Source organism: Cervus elaphus, chromosome 24 (assembly GCF_910594005.1).
Source record: "Cervus elaphus chromosome 24, mCerEla1.1, whole genome shotgun sequence".
NCBI classification, from domain to species: Eukaryota; Metazoa; Chordata; class Mammalia; order Artiodactyla; family Cervidae; genus Cervus; species Cervus elaphus.
Window position 1 is genome coordinate 67,572,603 of NC_057838.1, and position 17,302 is coordinate 67,589,904.

General features: G+C 41.7%; 1 protein-coding gene across 9 annotated transcripts in view; it reads right to left on the minus strand.

Moving 5' to 3' along the window:
- PPARG (peroxisome proliferator activated receptor gamma) overlaps window positions 1–17,302 on the minus strand; it is a 124,208-nt gene that overhangs the window by 22,048 nt on the left and 84,858 nt on the right. For 8 of the 9 annotated variants that reach the window (XM_043885947.1, XM_043885945.1, XM_043885946.1 and 5 more), the window contains 2 exons: window positions 12,168–12,306; window positions 6,793–6,992 (listed from right to left, as the gene is read on the minus strand). In XM_043885947.1, the coding sequence (XP_043741882.1) occupies window positions 6,793–6,992; window positions 12,168–12,306 (339 nt within the window). Of the gene's footprint in view, window positions 1–6,792; window positions 6,993–12,167; window positions 12,307–17,302 lie in introns of those variants that run through there. The other variant, XM_043885950.1, reaches the window with a different exon arrangement.

The following is a 17,302-nucleotide window of genomic DNA, read 5'->3' on the forward strand; positions in this document are numbered from 1 at the left end:
CCTGGGTCGGGAAGATCCCCTGGAGAAGGAAATGGCAACCCATTTCCGTATCCTCGCCTGGGAAATGCCAAGGACAGAGGAGCCTGGCAGGCTACAGTCTATGCGGTGGCAAAGAGTTGGACACGACTTAGCGACTAAACAACAGCAACAATTCTGATGATATCTCCAAGCTGGGAAACTGAAATTAGTGAAGCAGACAACTCTACACTCTCACGATCACTTGGTAACCGCATCAGAGTTAGCCTGGAAAACTAGCCTGGAAAAACTAGCCTGGAAAAGTGGTGATCTTAGTTTAGATCCTGGTGGTCTTAGGTTTCCTGACAGATTAGAGCAAAGATTCAAGGAAGAAAAGTGAATTCTTAGGGCTTTGTCTTCTTCATCGTCTCCTTCCTTTTTATACTTTTGACCTTCACCCGCTGAGGCACACATGGTTCTTCTCCTCAACTACTAGCTCCAGTGGGTGAATGTTAATCCAGCTTGCATTGGTTGGGGTTCCTCAATTTCTTTCTGGTTTCTCCTCTGTCATCCCTATTTCCTTCCTGTGGAGAACCATCGGCTTAGAGAACTAACAGGAAGGTCTTCAGGAATAATCTGCAGCATCATTCTCTGACTAGGTGTGAATAAACTGAAGCTAAGAGACTTTCTAAAGTCAAACAGCTATTTATAGCAAACCCTAAACCAGATCCCCTCACTCATGACTAATTCTTTTCTCTTTCTGCTACTTTCTACATGACTTCCCCACTTTTGCTTTTTTTTTTTTTTACAAAAAATGACAATTCTGGGAGGAACTGGGGCTTCTAAACTCATTTATGCTGGGGTCTTGGCACAGGGCCTTTGAACTCTTACTTCCGAGAGATGCCATTTAAGTGCTAAAGACTGAGGGCAAGAGAGGGGGCGACAGAGGCTGAGATGATTGGATGACATCACTGACTCAATGGACGTGAGTCTAAGCAAACTCTGGGAGACAGTGAAGGACAGGGAAGCCTGGCATGCTGTGGTCCATGGAGTCACAGAGAGCTGGACGCAACTTAGCAACTGAACAACAATGTGGGATCGAAGTTAAGTTTGAAAGTCCCTCCAGTGTATCTCATTTTCCTGCATCGTTTAGAGATTTAACACAAAAACTTAATAGGAAGAATTGTTCACACTTTAATGACCCAGCACATACCCTCGTCTCTTAAAGAAACATCTATGGCTGGCCAAAATGTTACTCAGCTGACAAACAAGCATACTGACCTACTAGGTCTAATTATTAAAGATGAAAAAAACAACAACTAAAAATGCCTTTCTTCTTGACTACATAGAATATTACCTTCTAAATTTACTGTCTAAAAGAAGCCCATTTGTTCAGATCTGTTATATCTTCAGTGATTCCAGATAGTACTGGAAATAAATTTATTTTTAGAATGTGACTCTATAGATTTAACGATTCCAGGAGCCAAATTTCTTCAACAGTGATCAAAACAAAGCAGCACTGCCATTCTGCTCCTTATTTACACTGCAGTTCCCAAGTCTCTTTTGTCTGTCTGTCTGGTGTCTTCCTTCTCAGGGGAGCAAATTCCAGCTCACTCAGGGAAAAGCGGAGACAGACCACATTTTGTTTAGCTGGTAAGCGTAGGATTTAAAAGGATAGATATCTTTCCAATAGTTTGACTTACTATGTTTGACGGCCCTTGTAAATTTTAGGATGCAAACATTTAAATGGGTACAGAACTGTTTTCACAAAAGTTTATATTTCCATACTGGTTTTACTATTCCTTGGTTTCCTATTTCACACACTGTTTAGAAGAACCATTTTTATGATGGCACCAGTTTGCTCCTGCAATTATAAAAACAGTGACTCCACATACATGCGTTATAAGCAGGGCGATTCTTTGGGACCCAAAGTCCAATACAGTATAAATAACAAGCTTTATTCCTTATTTGCAGACAGAGCGCAGTCAGCAGGGCCTCACCATCCCTCAGATATGGAGTGAAAAGCTGGCAGACACACCAAGGGTTTTTCTATTTATTGTTTTATGACAAACCATGGCACTGAAAATGGTTTTTTGAAAACCACTCTCTGTTTATTTTCATCAACAAACATGGGATCATGTGACAACGATACACCCAGTGTGATCATCACAGCAGGGTAACAGTCAAACACTGGGAACTTCCAAAGTCCGTTCAGTTCTCAGGTTGCCTTCAGTAGACACAGCACCCTAGTTCTAGCATATTCGTGATTTTAAGAGTTCTGTAGATTCTCTCAAAGAAGGGCTCTGGGCGGAACAAGCCATTGACAGGGAAACAGACCATGGGGAGAGTCAGTTCCATTTCTATTTGAGGGTGGCTCAAAGGTCCAGTGCTCCTAAAGTTTCTTCTCTGATGTCCCACACCCTGTGATTCCAATTCCCCATCTTCCCCTAGACCCAGAGCCTAAAGTTCCCAAACATTACTCTTTGAGGAAGGACAATGAAAGTGGGACCATCATATTCTAAAGGTATGACGTCTAAGTTTAAAAGACAGGAGGGGAGCCCCTGCGGGCCCGCTGGCTAAGAATCCGTCTTGCAAAGCTGGTGACACGGGTTCGATCCCTGGTCAAGGGACTAAGATCCCACATGCCGCGGGGTAACTAAGCCCACATGCCACAGAGTCTGTGCGCTGCAAGGAAAGATCTCTCGTGCTGCAACTAAGACCCGATGCAGCCAAATAAACAAGTATTTCTTTAAAAAGGAGCATTTAACTGATCTGTCATTTACCTGTTCTGCACAGTGCCAATGGCACCAGGGAATAAGAGACAGAGGAGAGCTGAGTGGGGAAGGGAGAAGCCCTGGTTGCCCTGGAGGCAAATGCTGGAGCTGGGCCTGAAAGACTAGCAGGCGCGTCACCAATGAGACAGAACAGGCGAGGGTTAAACGGAGCAGGAAGATAAATTTAAAGAAAGGCCTCTTCAATAAAGCCATTTCCCTTCACAAAGGTTCTGGGTAACTGGTTATCCACTATGCTGAGCAGCCTTCCCCCGGCTTGGCGGCACCCACCCTAATGACAGCCTTCCAGTGGGGTGTGCAGTGAGACCCAAATGGCTCTCCTGCACCAGCCATGGCCCCTTTTCCAGATCCCCCCATCCTCTCAAGAGTCCGCCCTTCTGCACAACTTTTCCTATCAATGCAAATCTTCACTTTCAAAAGTCCTGGCCAAGAAGAGATAACACAACAGCCCTGAGATAGATGCTATCAAATGAATAACATGACCATGTAAGATAAAGAACAAATCTCTAGTCTCATTGGAAATCACATTCTGATTTTATTTTTTTCCCTTTCCCATATTCCTCTCTGCACTATTTCTTTCCACTAGTGCTTAATTTGATTTTGCAAGATAAGGAGAAAAGAGAGAGCCAAACAATTCTATTTCAGCTTTGTGTAATCAGAGGGTGGATTATTCTAATTTGGCCCAGTCTCTCTTTCCTTCCCAGACCCTAACAAGAGGCAATTCTGCCTCCATCCAGATTTTTAATGATGTCCAGGTTGGTGAGCAAATCTTGGGCTAAAGGCCTTCTGATGAAAGTCCAGAATTTCAAAGGGCATAGGCAGCAGCTTTTAATTCAATTAAGCAAACACATTTTGAGTAACTATTATAGACAAAGCACAGTCTTAGTTACTATAAGAGGAAGCCGATAATTAAGCATTTTATGGCACTTTCCCTTAAAATAGCTTAATACCTATTTACCCCATAAAACTTTGGGGCTTCCCCCACTCTCCCCCCACAAAACCCCCTGGAAGAAGGGAATGGAAACCCACTCCAGAATTCTTGCCTGGAGAATCCTATGGACAGAGGAGCCTGGAGGGCTATAGTCCACGGGGTCACAAAGAGTCAGATACAACTGAGATACTAACATTTAATACCCCATAAAGAGCCTTGGTTCCCGGATGGCTCAGATGGTAAAGAATCCACCTGCAATGCAGGAGACCTGGTTCAATCCCTGGGTTGGGAAGAGCCCCTGGAGAAGGGAATGGCAACCCACTCCAGTATTCCTGCCTGGAGAATTTCATGGACAGAGGAGCCTGGCGGGCTGCAGTCCATGGTGTCGTAAAGAGTCAGACACGACTGAGCAACTAACACACTAAAAGAGCCTACAATTACCTTCATTTAAACTCAAAGATTTAGAGCCAAAGACTCAATTGCCGTGAGCTTTTAAAGTGATTTATAGTGAATTGGGCTCTGGACCGCTCAGTTAACACACGAAACAGTATGCTGGCTACTGTAAGTATAAGTTTAAAATCTTGACTACTGGAGAAAAAAAAAAATTTTTTTTTTTTTAATGCTTTCCTCTTATCTTTCAGGTACTATTAAATTAATAGGACTTCCAGTGTGGATTGCAGGTCTGGATGGGGAGATAAAGAGGTGAGAAACTAGCTCCTGGAAACTGAACGGCCCGAGGCAAACTGTGGAGTAAACAGTGTGCTCTGGGCTCTCCCTGGTCACCAAACCGCTCCTGGCTCAGGGTCTCCTGCCTGGCTCCCTGTCACACATGGGGCTCTCAGAGAACTGGCGCAAGCTGCCTTCCACTGTTAACTCTATTCAGCCAGGCTGCTCTGATTTTCTTGTTTCTCTAACCTTTAAACGAACACGTTTACCTTCCATGGTAAAGTGAGCGAGGCCGGGGCCATCCGTTTTTGTTTTGCTGTGCCCTCATTTCTTCGTTTAAAGAATACATAGACTCTGCTTTTCGTTGTTTGCTCGCTAAGTTGTGTCTGACACTTTTGAGACCCCATGGACTGTAGTCCGCCAGGCTCCTCTGTCCACGGGATTCTCCGGGCAAGAATCCTAGAGTGGTTTGCTGTTTCCTCCTCCAGGGGATCTTCCCGACCCACGGACTGAACCCAGGTCTCCTGCATTGGCGGGTGGGTTCTTAACCACTGAGCCGCCAGGGAAGCCCTAGACTCAGCTTTATCATGACGTACAACCTGTTGCCTGCCCTATGGAAGACAGTAGGTCCTCACTAGAATTTGAGAAGAACAAAACAACACAAGGAAAATTTCTCGACTGTGGAGGTATTGGGGCAGCAGAACAAGGTGGGACATTCCTGCTGATCTACACATTCATAAAAATAAACCATCACTTCGAATGCTTTCCCAAGGTGAGAATTCTTGGGAATTTCACACAGAGTCTCTGTCTACCAGGCCGTTGCTGGCCAATGGGCAAGACTGGCTTCTGGGAGGAGAACAAAAGAGGATAATAATAGCAGCTGCAAGGTAGTGTGGGTCTTGAACATAACGAATGTGCAAGATTTTTAAAAACCTGTAAACAGCTGGATATAGGTATAATACTGTTAGGGTACCAGTGATCTCTCTGGCAGTCAGGAAACCCACTGCCCTTCTTGATAGTTGACTTTTTACGCAGCCAACTGCATAAAAGGTTTTCTTTTTCTATTAGCTGATTCTACTCTTATGGTATAGCTAAAAGAAAAAAAAATAATGTTTTGAGACAGTCATCAAAATACAGTAACAGGTGATAAAACTTTCCCCCAAATAAAATTAAGTGGGGAGAGAGTTACATATTTCTGTTCATCTGTTCATGTGTGCATCTGAAAATAAATGACAACATGCAGAGGCTTTCAAGGGTTGGGACAGTGTCTTCAGAATGTCCTGTGGCTCCTTCTGCCCTAGGAACCTGGTACGGACGTTGTTCTCAAAACCAGACCCTGCCTGTGAACAGTGTGGTGCAGAGACGGGAGCCAGGTCACAGCTGAAGGTGACGGCAGGACCAGGGCCGGAGTTCAGGCACAGTTATAGTTCGTTTCAATGTCATTCCCATGTGCTTTCTCAGCTGGTTATCAGGGAAGAATTCCACTTCTTGGAAAACGGACTCAACCACCATTATCACCCACTCTGGGTCTCCTAAACAGGTCATCAATGCGCCTGCTGATGTCTGAGAATCCCCTGTAGTAGCCCAGGCTGCTCAGAGCCTCCGAGACGGTAAAACTCATACACGACACGAGGACGGAGCTCCCAGCTCCCTGGGGGTAATAATCAAGACAGCACTAAAGGCAAGAAAGGGGGTGTGATATTCGAAACATATTTTTATGCCCCACAGAGAACTTCTGAGAGGTACTTGAGTAGTTCTGCACGATACAATCATGGGATCAACCGCCTTTCCCAAACCTAGGTCAGGCCCTTCCCAGAGAAAAACTGGGCTGCTTGAAGGCGTGCAAACGTGGCCAGTGATTTTGATGCCAAGAAAAGATATGGATCCTGAAAGAGCGTGGTGGCATGAGGGGAGCCTGAGTTCATTTGCTCAAGTTAAGATGACCTGCTGCAGCGTCGGACACGGCTTAGCAACTAAACCACCACCAAGGTGACCTGTATCTTTCTATACTAGTCTCAAAAATTTTATTAGGAGAGCTTGAAGGAGTTTTTCCCTATTCAAAATAATGTTTATTTACCGTATCTGAAAACACTCTCTCCCCTCTATTTTGGACTCAGCCTGCAGTAGGTACCAGCCAACCACAGAACGGTACTGTGTGGGGGTGTGCATGGGTGCTTAGTCGCTCAGGCGTGTCCGACTCTTGGCAACCCCATGGACGGTAGCCCGCCAGGCTACTCTGTTCATGGGATTCCCCAGGCAAGAATACTGGAGTGGATTGCCATCCCCTTCTCCGGGGGATCTTCCCCACCCAGGGATTGAACTGGGTTCTCCTGCATGGCAGGCGGATTCTTTACCACGTCTGTGTGTAACACGGTAAGTCATTTACTCGAAGGGAAAACAACAGCAAAACCCAGCCACCCCAAATGAAGACAGTAGAAGAGAACTAACTGATTTGTCTGTCGTCTTTCCCGTCAAGATCGCCCTCGCCTTCGCTTTGGTCAGCGGGAAGGACTTAATGTACGAGTCATACAAATGCTTTGCCAGGGCCCGGAGGTCCGCAGACTCTGGGTTCAGTTGGTCGATATCGCTGGAGATCTCCGCCAACAGCTTCTCCTTCTCGGCCTGGGGCATGCGCCCAAACCTGATGGCTACAGAAGAAGACAAAGGGCAGGATGCATCAGTGCATTCATTCCTGTATATACATATATATACATTCTTGTGTGTGTACACATACACATCACAACTTCTTTATCCTTTCATCCATCAGAGGATACTTAGGTAGGCTCCACGTCTTAGCTATTATAAATCATGCTGCAATGAACATGGGAGGGGTGGCAAGTGAATTAGGTTGAGTCTTATTAAAAATATTTTTGTCCTTTAACATCTAAGGGGTGAATTTGCAGTCATATCAGGCTTTTGACAATGAGTAAGGCTTCGTCTCATGGTCAGTTTTTCCGCTTTTAACATGTTTATTTTGCAACAGCTGTAACCTGTAAGCGAGACTTGTATGAAAAATAACACTACTGCTTTTCATATGACTGTTGCCAATAAGTCATGTTTTTCCACCTCTCTTTCTTGAGGGAAAAAATATGCGCATTTGGAGGTTTTGCAGGACTTGGCAATCATTTTATTTTCTAGCTCCTCTACAGTAAAACAAGGGGCAGTCTTATCACCACGATTAAGTAATTTTTAAGTTGGGGGTAACGTTTTTCAAACTATTTGGAGAGGATATTTAAACATCTGTCCAGGTTTCTCTCCAAAGTCAAGATGAGCAAGATACTACGGCCTCATCTTCTGACTCTGAAGGCTTACGTGGCATCGTTTAATTCATTCACTGAACACCTTGTTTGATGGAAGATACCGACCGGCTCAACAAACTGGACCAGGGGACACAAGGATGAAAAGGATGTGTATGGCAGATCCAAAATATAAAAGAGAGCCTGCATACGCATGGATTATTCTCTCCCTCTCCGGTACTGCTTTCTACCAGCTCCTTCCTCTCCATCTAAGCAGGGTTTAAGGTTCTGGCCCCAGTACGATCCCCCTTTCCTCCACCACTGGACTTACTGAAAGAGCTATCGTCCCTCACTGTCTTACTCTTTACCTCCCAACCCACTGCAATCGCTTCTTGGCCTTTGGGCTAGGATCAAGTGTAGCAAGGGGGCTTCCCTGGTGGCTCAGTGGTGAAGAATCCGCCTGCCAATGCAGGAGAAGCAAGAGATGCAGGTTCAATCCCTGGGTCGGGAATACCCCCTGGAGGACGAAATGGCAACCCACGCCAGTCTTCTTGCCTCGAGAACCCCATGGACGGAGGAGCCTGGCGGGCTACAGCTCACTGGTCGCAAAGAGTAGACGTGACTGAGCGACTGAGCACACAGCACCACCGCAATCTAGCTTTTCCTCATTTAAATTCACCAAAACTTTGCTCTTACAAAGGCCCCTTCAGCTCCTCCAACGGGCACATCTAGGGGCCTGTTCTAAGTGTTCGTTCTGCTTGAGCTCCCCGGCTTCCTCCCAGCCCTTCACACTGCTGACCTTCTCCACCCTCTAATTTCAAAAGTTTCTCATACTGGTCTCTGCCTCTCTGGCTCCCCATGCCTTTCTGTCGGCTATTTTCCAGACCTCTGTGAAAGCCCCTCTTCCTTCATTTACATGCTGTTATTCCTAGCTCAAGCTTTCTCTCTAAAGCAGAAAATGTGCTAACGACTCCTGCCCTCTCTTCCCTGAGATTTGTACCCTTATTTTTCACTTCTTCCTGTGTCCCTTTGCCTGTGGATGCTGGATATTCTATAGGCACCTCAAGTTACTGGCTCAGTCGTGTTTCTTTGCCAACCCATGGACTGTAACTCAACAGGCTCCTCTGTCCACGGGGTTTCCCAGGCAAGAATACTGGAGCGGGGTGCCATTCCCTTCTCCAGGGGATCTTCCCAGCTCAAGGATCAAACCTGGGTCTCCTGCAGGCAGATTCTCAACCGTCTGAGCCATGATTTAATGTAATAGAAAATCAAACTTTTCATTTCCCCTTCCTGTTTTCCTGTTTTCCTGTTTTCCTTTCTGGATTAGCTCACTCTGTCACCCAAACTAAGCACCTCGAGTAATCTCTGACCACCTCTCTCCCCTCAGACGTGTGCATTCGCTGGTCATGGCGGTGATGTTTCTTTCAACGCCGCCTCATCTGGCCATGCCCAATGCCTGCGCTCACAACACTGCACTGGCCTCCTGGTGGACTTCCCTGGCTTTTCCCTCTCTGACTTCTCCTTTTTTACGGTTTTCAGTAGTTTGGTTTTTGGCGGTACAGGTCTGTTTGCTCCCTTGCTTTCTGACAACATGGCGCTTACAGGAGAGGTTAAGAAGCACACAGAAGAGAAAGAAGGGGGAATCAGAAACTGGATGGAAGAGAAGGTGTTTGAGTTGGGCCTTCAACACCAGGTAGGATTTTGACAGGGAAGGAAGGGCAGAGGAAGCAGAGCCCAGAGGTGTTCTATCACTGGGTAATTTGCAGCAACAGCCAAGAATACAGCTTGTCTGAAATGTAAGTGGAAAGAGCAGCAGTGGGAAGAGGGAGGTGGAGGCTGAACTGTGGGCAGTAATGAACCCCTTGAAGGTGTGAGTACCACAGCCTCTGCCTTAGGACTTCTCACTCTGTTATATCTGCTGAAAGTTATTTGAATTTGGGGAGATTTTCCCCATACCACAAAGAAGACTAAAGAAACAAAAAGTAACATGTTGCAGTTTAAAGTCATTTGCCATTCCGGTTTTTCTTTTTTGCAACATACACTGGTGCTTTTGTTTGCAAGAAAGAAGAGAAGTACCTTAAAATGGGGAGAGCCACAGAAATTTGTGAAACCACTTTTCTAGAATTTAACAAGCTGCTAGGAAGTTATTTTGAAAGTTGTCAGCTTTTTTTTTAATTAAAAGACAAAAGGCATCGTTTATATACTACAACATCCCAATCAGTAAAGCGAGTGAAAGTGTAAGGGCCAGTTGCTCAGTTGTGTCTGACTCCTTGCGAACCCCGTGGACTACGGCCCACCAGGCAGAGCCATTCTCTTCTCCAGGGGATCTTCCCCACCCAGGGACTGACCCGGGCTTCCCGCATGGCAGGCAGATTCTTTACCGTCTAAGCCAAAGATGCTTAACTCTGTAAAGCTAAGGTTTCACTAACTTTTCGTATTTGTGAAAAATAAAACTTCTGTCTAAAGTGGATGGAATAGGGAAAACCTAGCTGCTTTCTTTTCTGTGCAGCCCATTTCCATTAAAAAAAACCCTGAAAATGGATTTTCTTAGTCATGTTTGCAATCCTATAAATGCTAAAGTATGATCTTTGATACCATGATATTTAATTTCTTTCCTTTTTCACCTTTGTAAGAATTAACCGAACACTCTCTACAAGGCTGCTCCTCTCTCTAAATAGAGTAAGCTAATGGGCACAAGAAGGCAAAAGATGACCTAATTATCATGCTTATGCTAGCTTTGACTTTTCTGGAAAGAGAAAAGTATACCATCAACACTATAAAAGTTGCACTTTAAATTATTTGCCTATAAACAATAAGCAATAGGAGATATATTTTACATGAATGTGTGCAAGCAACAGAAAACATATTGTACCTCAATATGAAAAGTGACAATTTTTAAAGGACAAAAAGTAAATACAATTGAAAGCAAAACTGGCATCTTTTCCTACGTGGTATTTATAACAATGACCTCAAAGTCAAAGATTTCTTCATAAAGATAAAATAAATTTACTGCAACATGATCACATCACCTAAAATGTAATCCTGCAACTGAAAATGTACCCTTGCTTTACGAAGTCTGAAATAAAAAGGAAATCGGTAGAATTAAACCAGCAAATTATCCTGCAATTAATGACTGAAGTTGTATAGACAGCAGATGTAATCAATTGCTGGGAAAGTTGGACCAAATTTCTATCCTGTCTAATAGAGTTGGTAGAACTATTCAAAATATATTCTTGCCTTTAGAGAAAATGACCCCATATTAACGATACAAATATAATTTTGTAAACCATTTTTAAAGGGTAGAAGACCTATTCAATTAGTGATTCCCAAATATCTTGATTGTTGCTGTTAAAAAAAAAAATCTGCATGATGGAACAAAAATTTAATTTTCACAGATGCTTTGGAGTCCTCATAGATGACGGCTGACTTCAAATATTATATCTTCTTACCAGATCAGTTTTGAGAGAGGAAAAGGTAAAAGAAAGAAAAAATAGGGCATACGATGACATGAGACTTCAGATTTAATTTGATTACTTTGGCATTTTATCAATGTATCTCTAAGCCCATAATAAGTTTTGAAAGAATTGATGAATACTTGACAAATATAATACTACCAAGTTACATCAAAAATTTGTTTTGTGAGCCAGTCAACCAATAAGAGCCAAATGGCGATTAAGAGCTATTTCTTCAAACAGGGCTATCTCCCATGACTGTACTGAGTTAGTTCTACAGTTCATGAAAACATGGGTCTTCAACAGTCCTGCCCTTAAGCTGACACTCCTAACTATAAGCTTCACTTAAGATACAGGTTCAAAAAAGTAGAATGCTTTACTCTCCTATTGAAGCTTTGTGGAACTTTAAAAAATACTTGCTTAATCCATAAATTGTATGCTGTACAAAGTCAAGGATAGGGTTCTGCTCATTTCTGCATAGTAAAGAGAAAAAAAGGACATATGTCTATGTCTGATATACTGCTAAAGTTCCATATCCATAAATCAGAATTTTCTTACATTTAAAGTAGAAACTAATGTTTATAAAATAGATACCTAGCAATAATCTGCTGTCTAGCACAGGGAACTTTGCTCAATATTCTGAACGGCCTACATGGGAAAAGAATCTTTAAAAAAAAAGAAAAAGTGGATATATGCATATGTTTAACTGAGTCACCTTGGTGTACCCCTGAAACTAACCCATAGCTGTAAATCAACCATGCTCCTATAAAATAAAAAAATAAAATAGAGACTATTTACACTTATAATTCTATTTTTAATACTATTAAAGCAACACAAAAAATTAATCACAACTCTCATACACGTGTTTCAGAGCACTACAGTAACTTTCATTACCGCCCGGACTTCCCAGTCTTTTCTCCCATCGTGGCAAATGCCCAACTACAAGAGAGAAGGATTCACACTTAGAGCTGAACAACTCTGACCTAATTGAGAAACGCTTTACTGGCATGCAATATTCTGAAATCTGGCAATCTGTGGGAAAACTGTACACGTTTTCAGCCACAGCCCTCGGGGTCTACGGATCTAGCAGCCGTGATGAGAAGCATTGGGTGCGGGGCACAAAGTGCTCACTTACCATTATGAGACATCCCCACAGCAAGGCACTTCTGAAACCGACAGTACTGACATTTATTTCTACTTTTCTTGTGGATCCGACAGTTAAGATCACACCTATCATAAATAAGTTTCAATCTGATTGTCCTCCGGAAGAAACCCTACAAAGGAATATTGGGGGGGGGGAGAAAAGAAGCAAGTGTTAAGTCTTTGTGACAATGGCTTAAACCCACAATGGCCTGAGTATTAGACACTGGAGGCTCTTGACACATTTCGTCAGTGGTGACTTTAGACAAATCACTTAACCTCTCTCGGTTTTCTCTGCTATAAACTAAAGAAACAGAGGATCGCCAGTGTCCCTTTTTTAGCTCTTAGTGACCACAACCCACTGATGTCATTCAGAGAATCTTGGCCCCACATCTGGATTTCAGCAAGCCCTAAGAAGTGCTCTGGATTTAATGTAATGCAAATAAAACACCATGTAATCAGTTCAGTCTCTCTGTAAATCATTCCAGCAGCATGCCCTAACCTTATAATTGTGCTAAGCAGTTTGGCAAACTTAGAGTCATTTCATTCTAAAACATGAGCAAGGCCAATAAAAATCCACATGTGGGTAATTTTTTTGGAATTCTCTATGTTGCATAATTTCCTACAAAATTGGTTTCATTTATTTATGCATTTGAAAGAGTGTTCCATAATCACTGTAGCCTACAAACAGAGATAACAGAAAATAACAGGAGATGTAATATATAAGTTCTCAGAAACTTGACCACTATCTCAAAATAGCAAACATGTCAATTTGAGGCTGAATTCTGCTATGTTTATTTTTGAAAGATCTGAAAAAATTCTAATGAGAAATGTTTTCTAACTCCATCTTGTTGTTGTTGAGAATATTTCTACTCATTTCTATTGCATTCATTTTCATGAAACTCACTTTTTAATTCTTTCAAATTTATCTGGCCCTGTTTGAATACAAAAAGCACTGAATTAGGATTGATTCTACCACTGACACACAATTTTACTTTCTCCAGATTTCTACCTTGAACTCTAGACAAGTATGTTAAGCTGTTTACTTGACAACTTCACTTGGAAATCTAACATTATCTCTAACCCAGCACAACCACCACTGAAGTCCTGGTGATACCCTATGAGCTTACTTTACTGCAACTTTCTCCATATTAGCTGTCACAACTCCAGCCCTGAAGGCACTCTCAACTTCCTTCTCTCATGTGGAAAGCTCATGCTCAAAATATACAATCACCTGTTTCCCTCACTGTGTTAACATCTCATCTTAATGAGGCTTATCTACCTTATTCAATACTGTGGGCTGTCCCTGTTCCTACCTCTCATTGGCAATTCTTGCTCTCCTTTATTCTGCTCTTACCCACCATCTCCCCACTCCATTAGCAGTTATGACTTCCTAATGTACCACATAATTTAGTTATTTATTTTCTGCCCCTCTCTTACTTCCCAACTATAATTCTGAGCTCCCTGGGGACAGGGATGGTCTCTTATGTCCCTGGATGTAACCCAAACACTAACAATAGTGCCCCATTAAAAATTTTTGTTGAATAAGCATGTGTCATTTAACTTCCTTTCTGGGCCATCTCTGATATTTTGAGATTCTAAACTACGACTGAGATATTACAAGGTCACTGGCACACTTCTTTCCTTCCAGTTTTTGAAGCCATCTTATTAAATGTAATAATTACAAACATGTAGGAAATACATGTAACTGTGAAACATAATGGGCCCCCCTGCCGGCTCTTATGGTGAAGAATCCACCTGCAATGCGGGAGACCTGGGTTCTGTCCCTGGGTCGGGAAGATCCCCTGGAGAAGGGAATGGCCACCCACTCCAGTATTCTGGCCCGGAGAACCCCATGGACATGAGAGCCTGGTGGGCGACAGTCCACGGGGTCACAAAGAGTCGGACACGACTGAGTGACTTTCACTATAAATCAGAGTAACATAATTATCACACACGAGCCCATTATCCAACTCAAGACTTAAAATCATAACCAGCCACGTGCATGCACTTATGTGTTCTTCCCTTATCCAACTGCCGCTCCTGTGGCTGCTTGACAATATAATCATAACCCTAATTTTGAGCTTATCATTTCCCTGACCTTTAAAAACACACAGCTTTATCATACAGCCTATAAACTAAATAATACATTGCTTAGGTATGCTTGATTGAGGGCTTTATTAAGTAGTATCATACTACATACAGATTTTGCAAATAGATTTTCCTCTCTATGGCTTACTATCCTTGGAGAATACTGCTTCAGTCTTTTTAACTTTTTAACTTCAGTTGTTTTTTTTTTTTAACTTGTAAACCTTTTCATTTTGCTCTCATTCTTGAAAGAGTCACAGGGTACTCAGTTTTTCCTCTTTAACAATCTGGATTCCATTGTCTCTGTGCTTTCATTGTCTCTGTTGAGATGTCTGTTGTCAACTGACCTTGATTTGCACTTAATTCTCTTTGCTTCTTGTACTCTGCAGTTTGCCGCACCGTGTCTAGCCATGGATTTCTTTATCTTCTTGGACGTTTTCTGCACCATGGTCTCAGTAGTTCATTGGTTCCTGTACTCCACTTAGGTGTTAGACTTTCTTTTCAAGCCTTCAATACTTCTGAATTTCTCTTTTATATTTTTATCTTCTTGCCATTAATGTGGATCACAAGGGTAAACAGCAGAACAGCCAAATAAGATGACAAAAAAAAAAAAAAAAACTTTTGCAATGGCAAAAGTAAGGAAAAGCAAACATTTCTCACCAAAGTTCATCAGTGAGAAGAGTTCTGTATATTACCCTTCATTAGTAAAAACGACATGTTTTTAATATTCGAAGATCTTATGAATCCTTCAAGAAGTAAAAGAGGCTTCAAATTCTAGCAGATTCCAGGTGGGATATGTTCTTTAAGACATTGTTGGTTTCATTCTTAATAACTTCTTTGCACGTATCTTTCAGTTCGGTAATCCTTTTTTCTGCTGTGTACAGTATGCTATTTAACCCTTGCATAGCATTTTTATTTCAATGATTGTATTTTTCACTTTTAGAAGTTTCACTTATTTTCAAGACTGTTGGTCATTCTTGATAGTCTATTATTGTTCATTCATTGCTATGATTCTGCCCTCTATCTTTAAACAACCCATACATAGCTGTACATTCTGGATCAGGCAGTTTCAATATCTGCATTCTTGTGTAAGGGTGGAGAGTTCTGTTTGCTTGTTTACCTCTGATGAATGTCATCAAGAAAGCTGCCTATTTATGTGCTTGCTGATATTTTATTTTGAAGTCATTTCTTGACCTTAAATTGTGAGAATCCTACAGGGTCTAAATCAGGAATTCTTTCCTCCAAAGAGAATTTGAAGATCCTTCTGTTGGAAGTCAGGAGTGCCACTGACTTATGACTATTTCAGACCCTCTTGGGAATTCTGGCTCAACTCAGAAGCTGGGCATCTATCATGAGGAAACTCTGTCCCTCCAAGTGTGCCTGCAGCTGCAGTTCAAGACCTAGGACTGTTTGCTTGTTTTGCTACCGATGTTTTAGAGAGTTTTCCCTACCTCTTGTGAGATCAGCAACATCTCAAAGGATATGTCCTATGTAGGGTATGCTGGAAAGGAAGGTAAACCTCTTTAATTCTCAGAGGGTTCTAAGACGCTTTGAATATTTAAAAGGCATTTTCCCCCTGACTGATTCACAGAAGGCTAAAGTACAGAACTGTTGCCACTGTTAAATACTGTGGAGAAATCTTGCTTTGATTTTTGCCATTGGATCATATATATTTCAGGATATCTTTGGCTGCTTCTCTGAGTTTCACTTTTAAAGCCCAATACTAGTAGTTGAAAATGCTGCTCGGCTATCCAACAGGTCCCAGAGTACTCACTTTTTTGGCATGGTTGGAAATGAAGACTTTTAATAAAATAACTATGTTTTTTAAGTTTAATGTTTATAATGTGATTTGTTTTTTGTGTTGACCCCAATGAAGTCTTTCAAAGAGTATCACATTTTTTGTAATGATTCCAATGTTAAAGGATCATCATTCTCTATATCATATATGCACTGACCATGCACATAAAATCTTGAACTAAGTATATACAAACCCCAGCACAAACTTGGAACTGCTTTTACTTTAAAAAAATTTTTAAGACTAAGTTCATGATAACCAACTGCTTTCTTGTCATCTGACTTTTTCAAGAAACCTGGAGAGGAAGATACAAGGCTCTCACTTAGTTTTTTGTAAAAAATTATTTCTTTACTTGGTGAATGAAGCAGGCTTCCCCAAAATTTTCTTCATTGCCAGTAAAGAAACACTCGTTTTTATTATGTCAGTGTCCATACAATGAAGTGCAATTTCAACAGCTCACAGTTCTGATCACCATGAAGTCTATGAACTGGTGTGATGGAGATGCATCAGTCACCATAAAACGCTTTGTGTATGTTTTTATTATAAAACCTTCACACTTGCTTGTGAGAACATAAAGCCTGCTTATTTCTTCCTTAAAACATTTTCTCCAACCTCTCCTTCATTGCTTTACTAGTAACAAAACTTCAGGTACAATGAGATCTAAGAGTGCTATTTAAATTTTACAACGAGATTAAATGCCCTGTGTCGGACCTGCAGTCAGCTTTAACATGAAACTATATGGCCCACAGAGGCTGAATCAATGAGCTGCCACTGGTGCATGGGAATATACTAAAAACTCTTCCTGAGGTAGAAATACAAAAATACATAGAAATATAAAAATAGATTATACAGTATTGTATGGTAGTATTTCCTTGTATCTTTACTAAGTCTATGGTTCTAAAATGATCTTTCACTATAGACATAAAAATATTATGAAACCTATTAGGGAAAAAAATAAATGTCCAATCTGTAAGCAATCAATGTCAGCTTTATAAGTTCTAAAGTATATGAATCTTTCATTAGTTACAGGTTATATATTACCTAAGTCTGTAATATTAATGACTGAAGAATCTATCACTGTTTTCTTGTAATCCAAATCCAAACTTTTTATTCCTGTCTGAACTTTGGCAAGGGTCATCAACATAAAACTGTTCCACTGCCATGTAAATATGTTTAAGAAGTTCTACCGACAGCTATCTTGAGCAATATAGCTATTTTTTTCCTATTGTAAATTAGTTTGTAGGTTT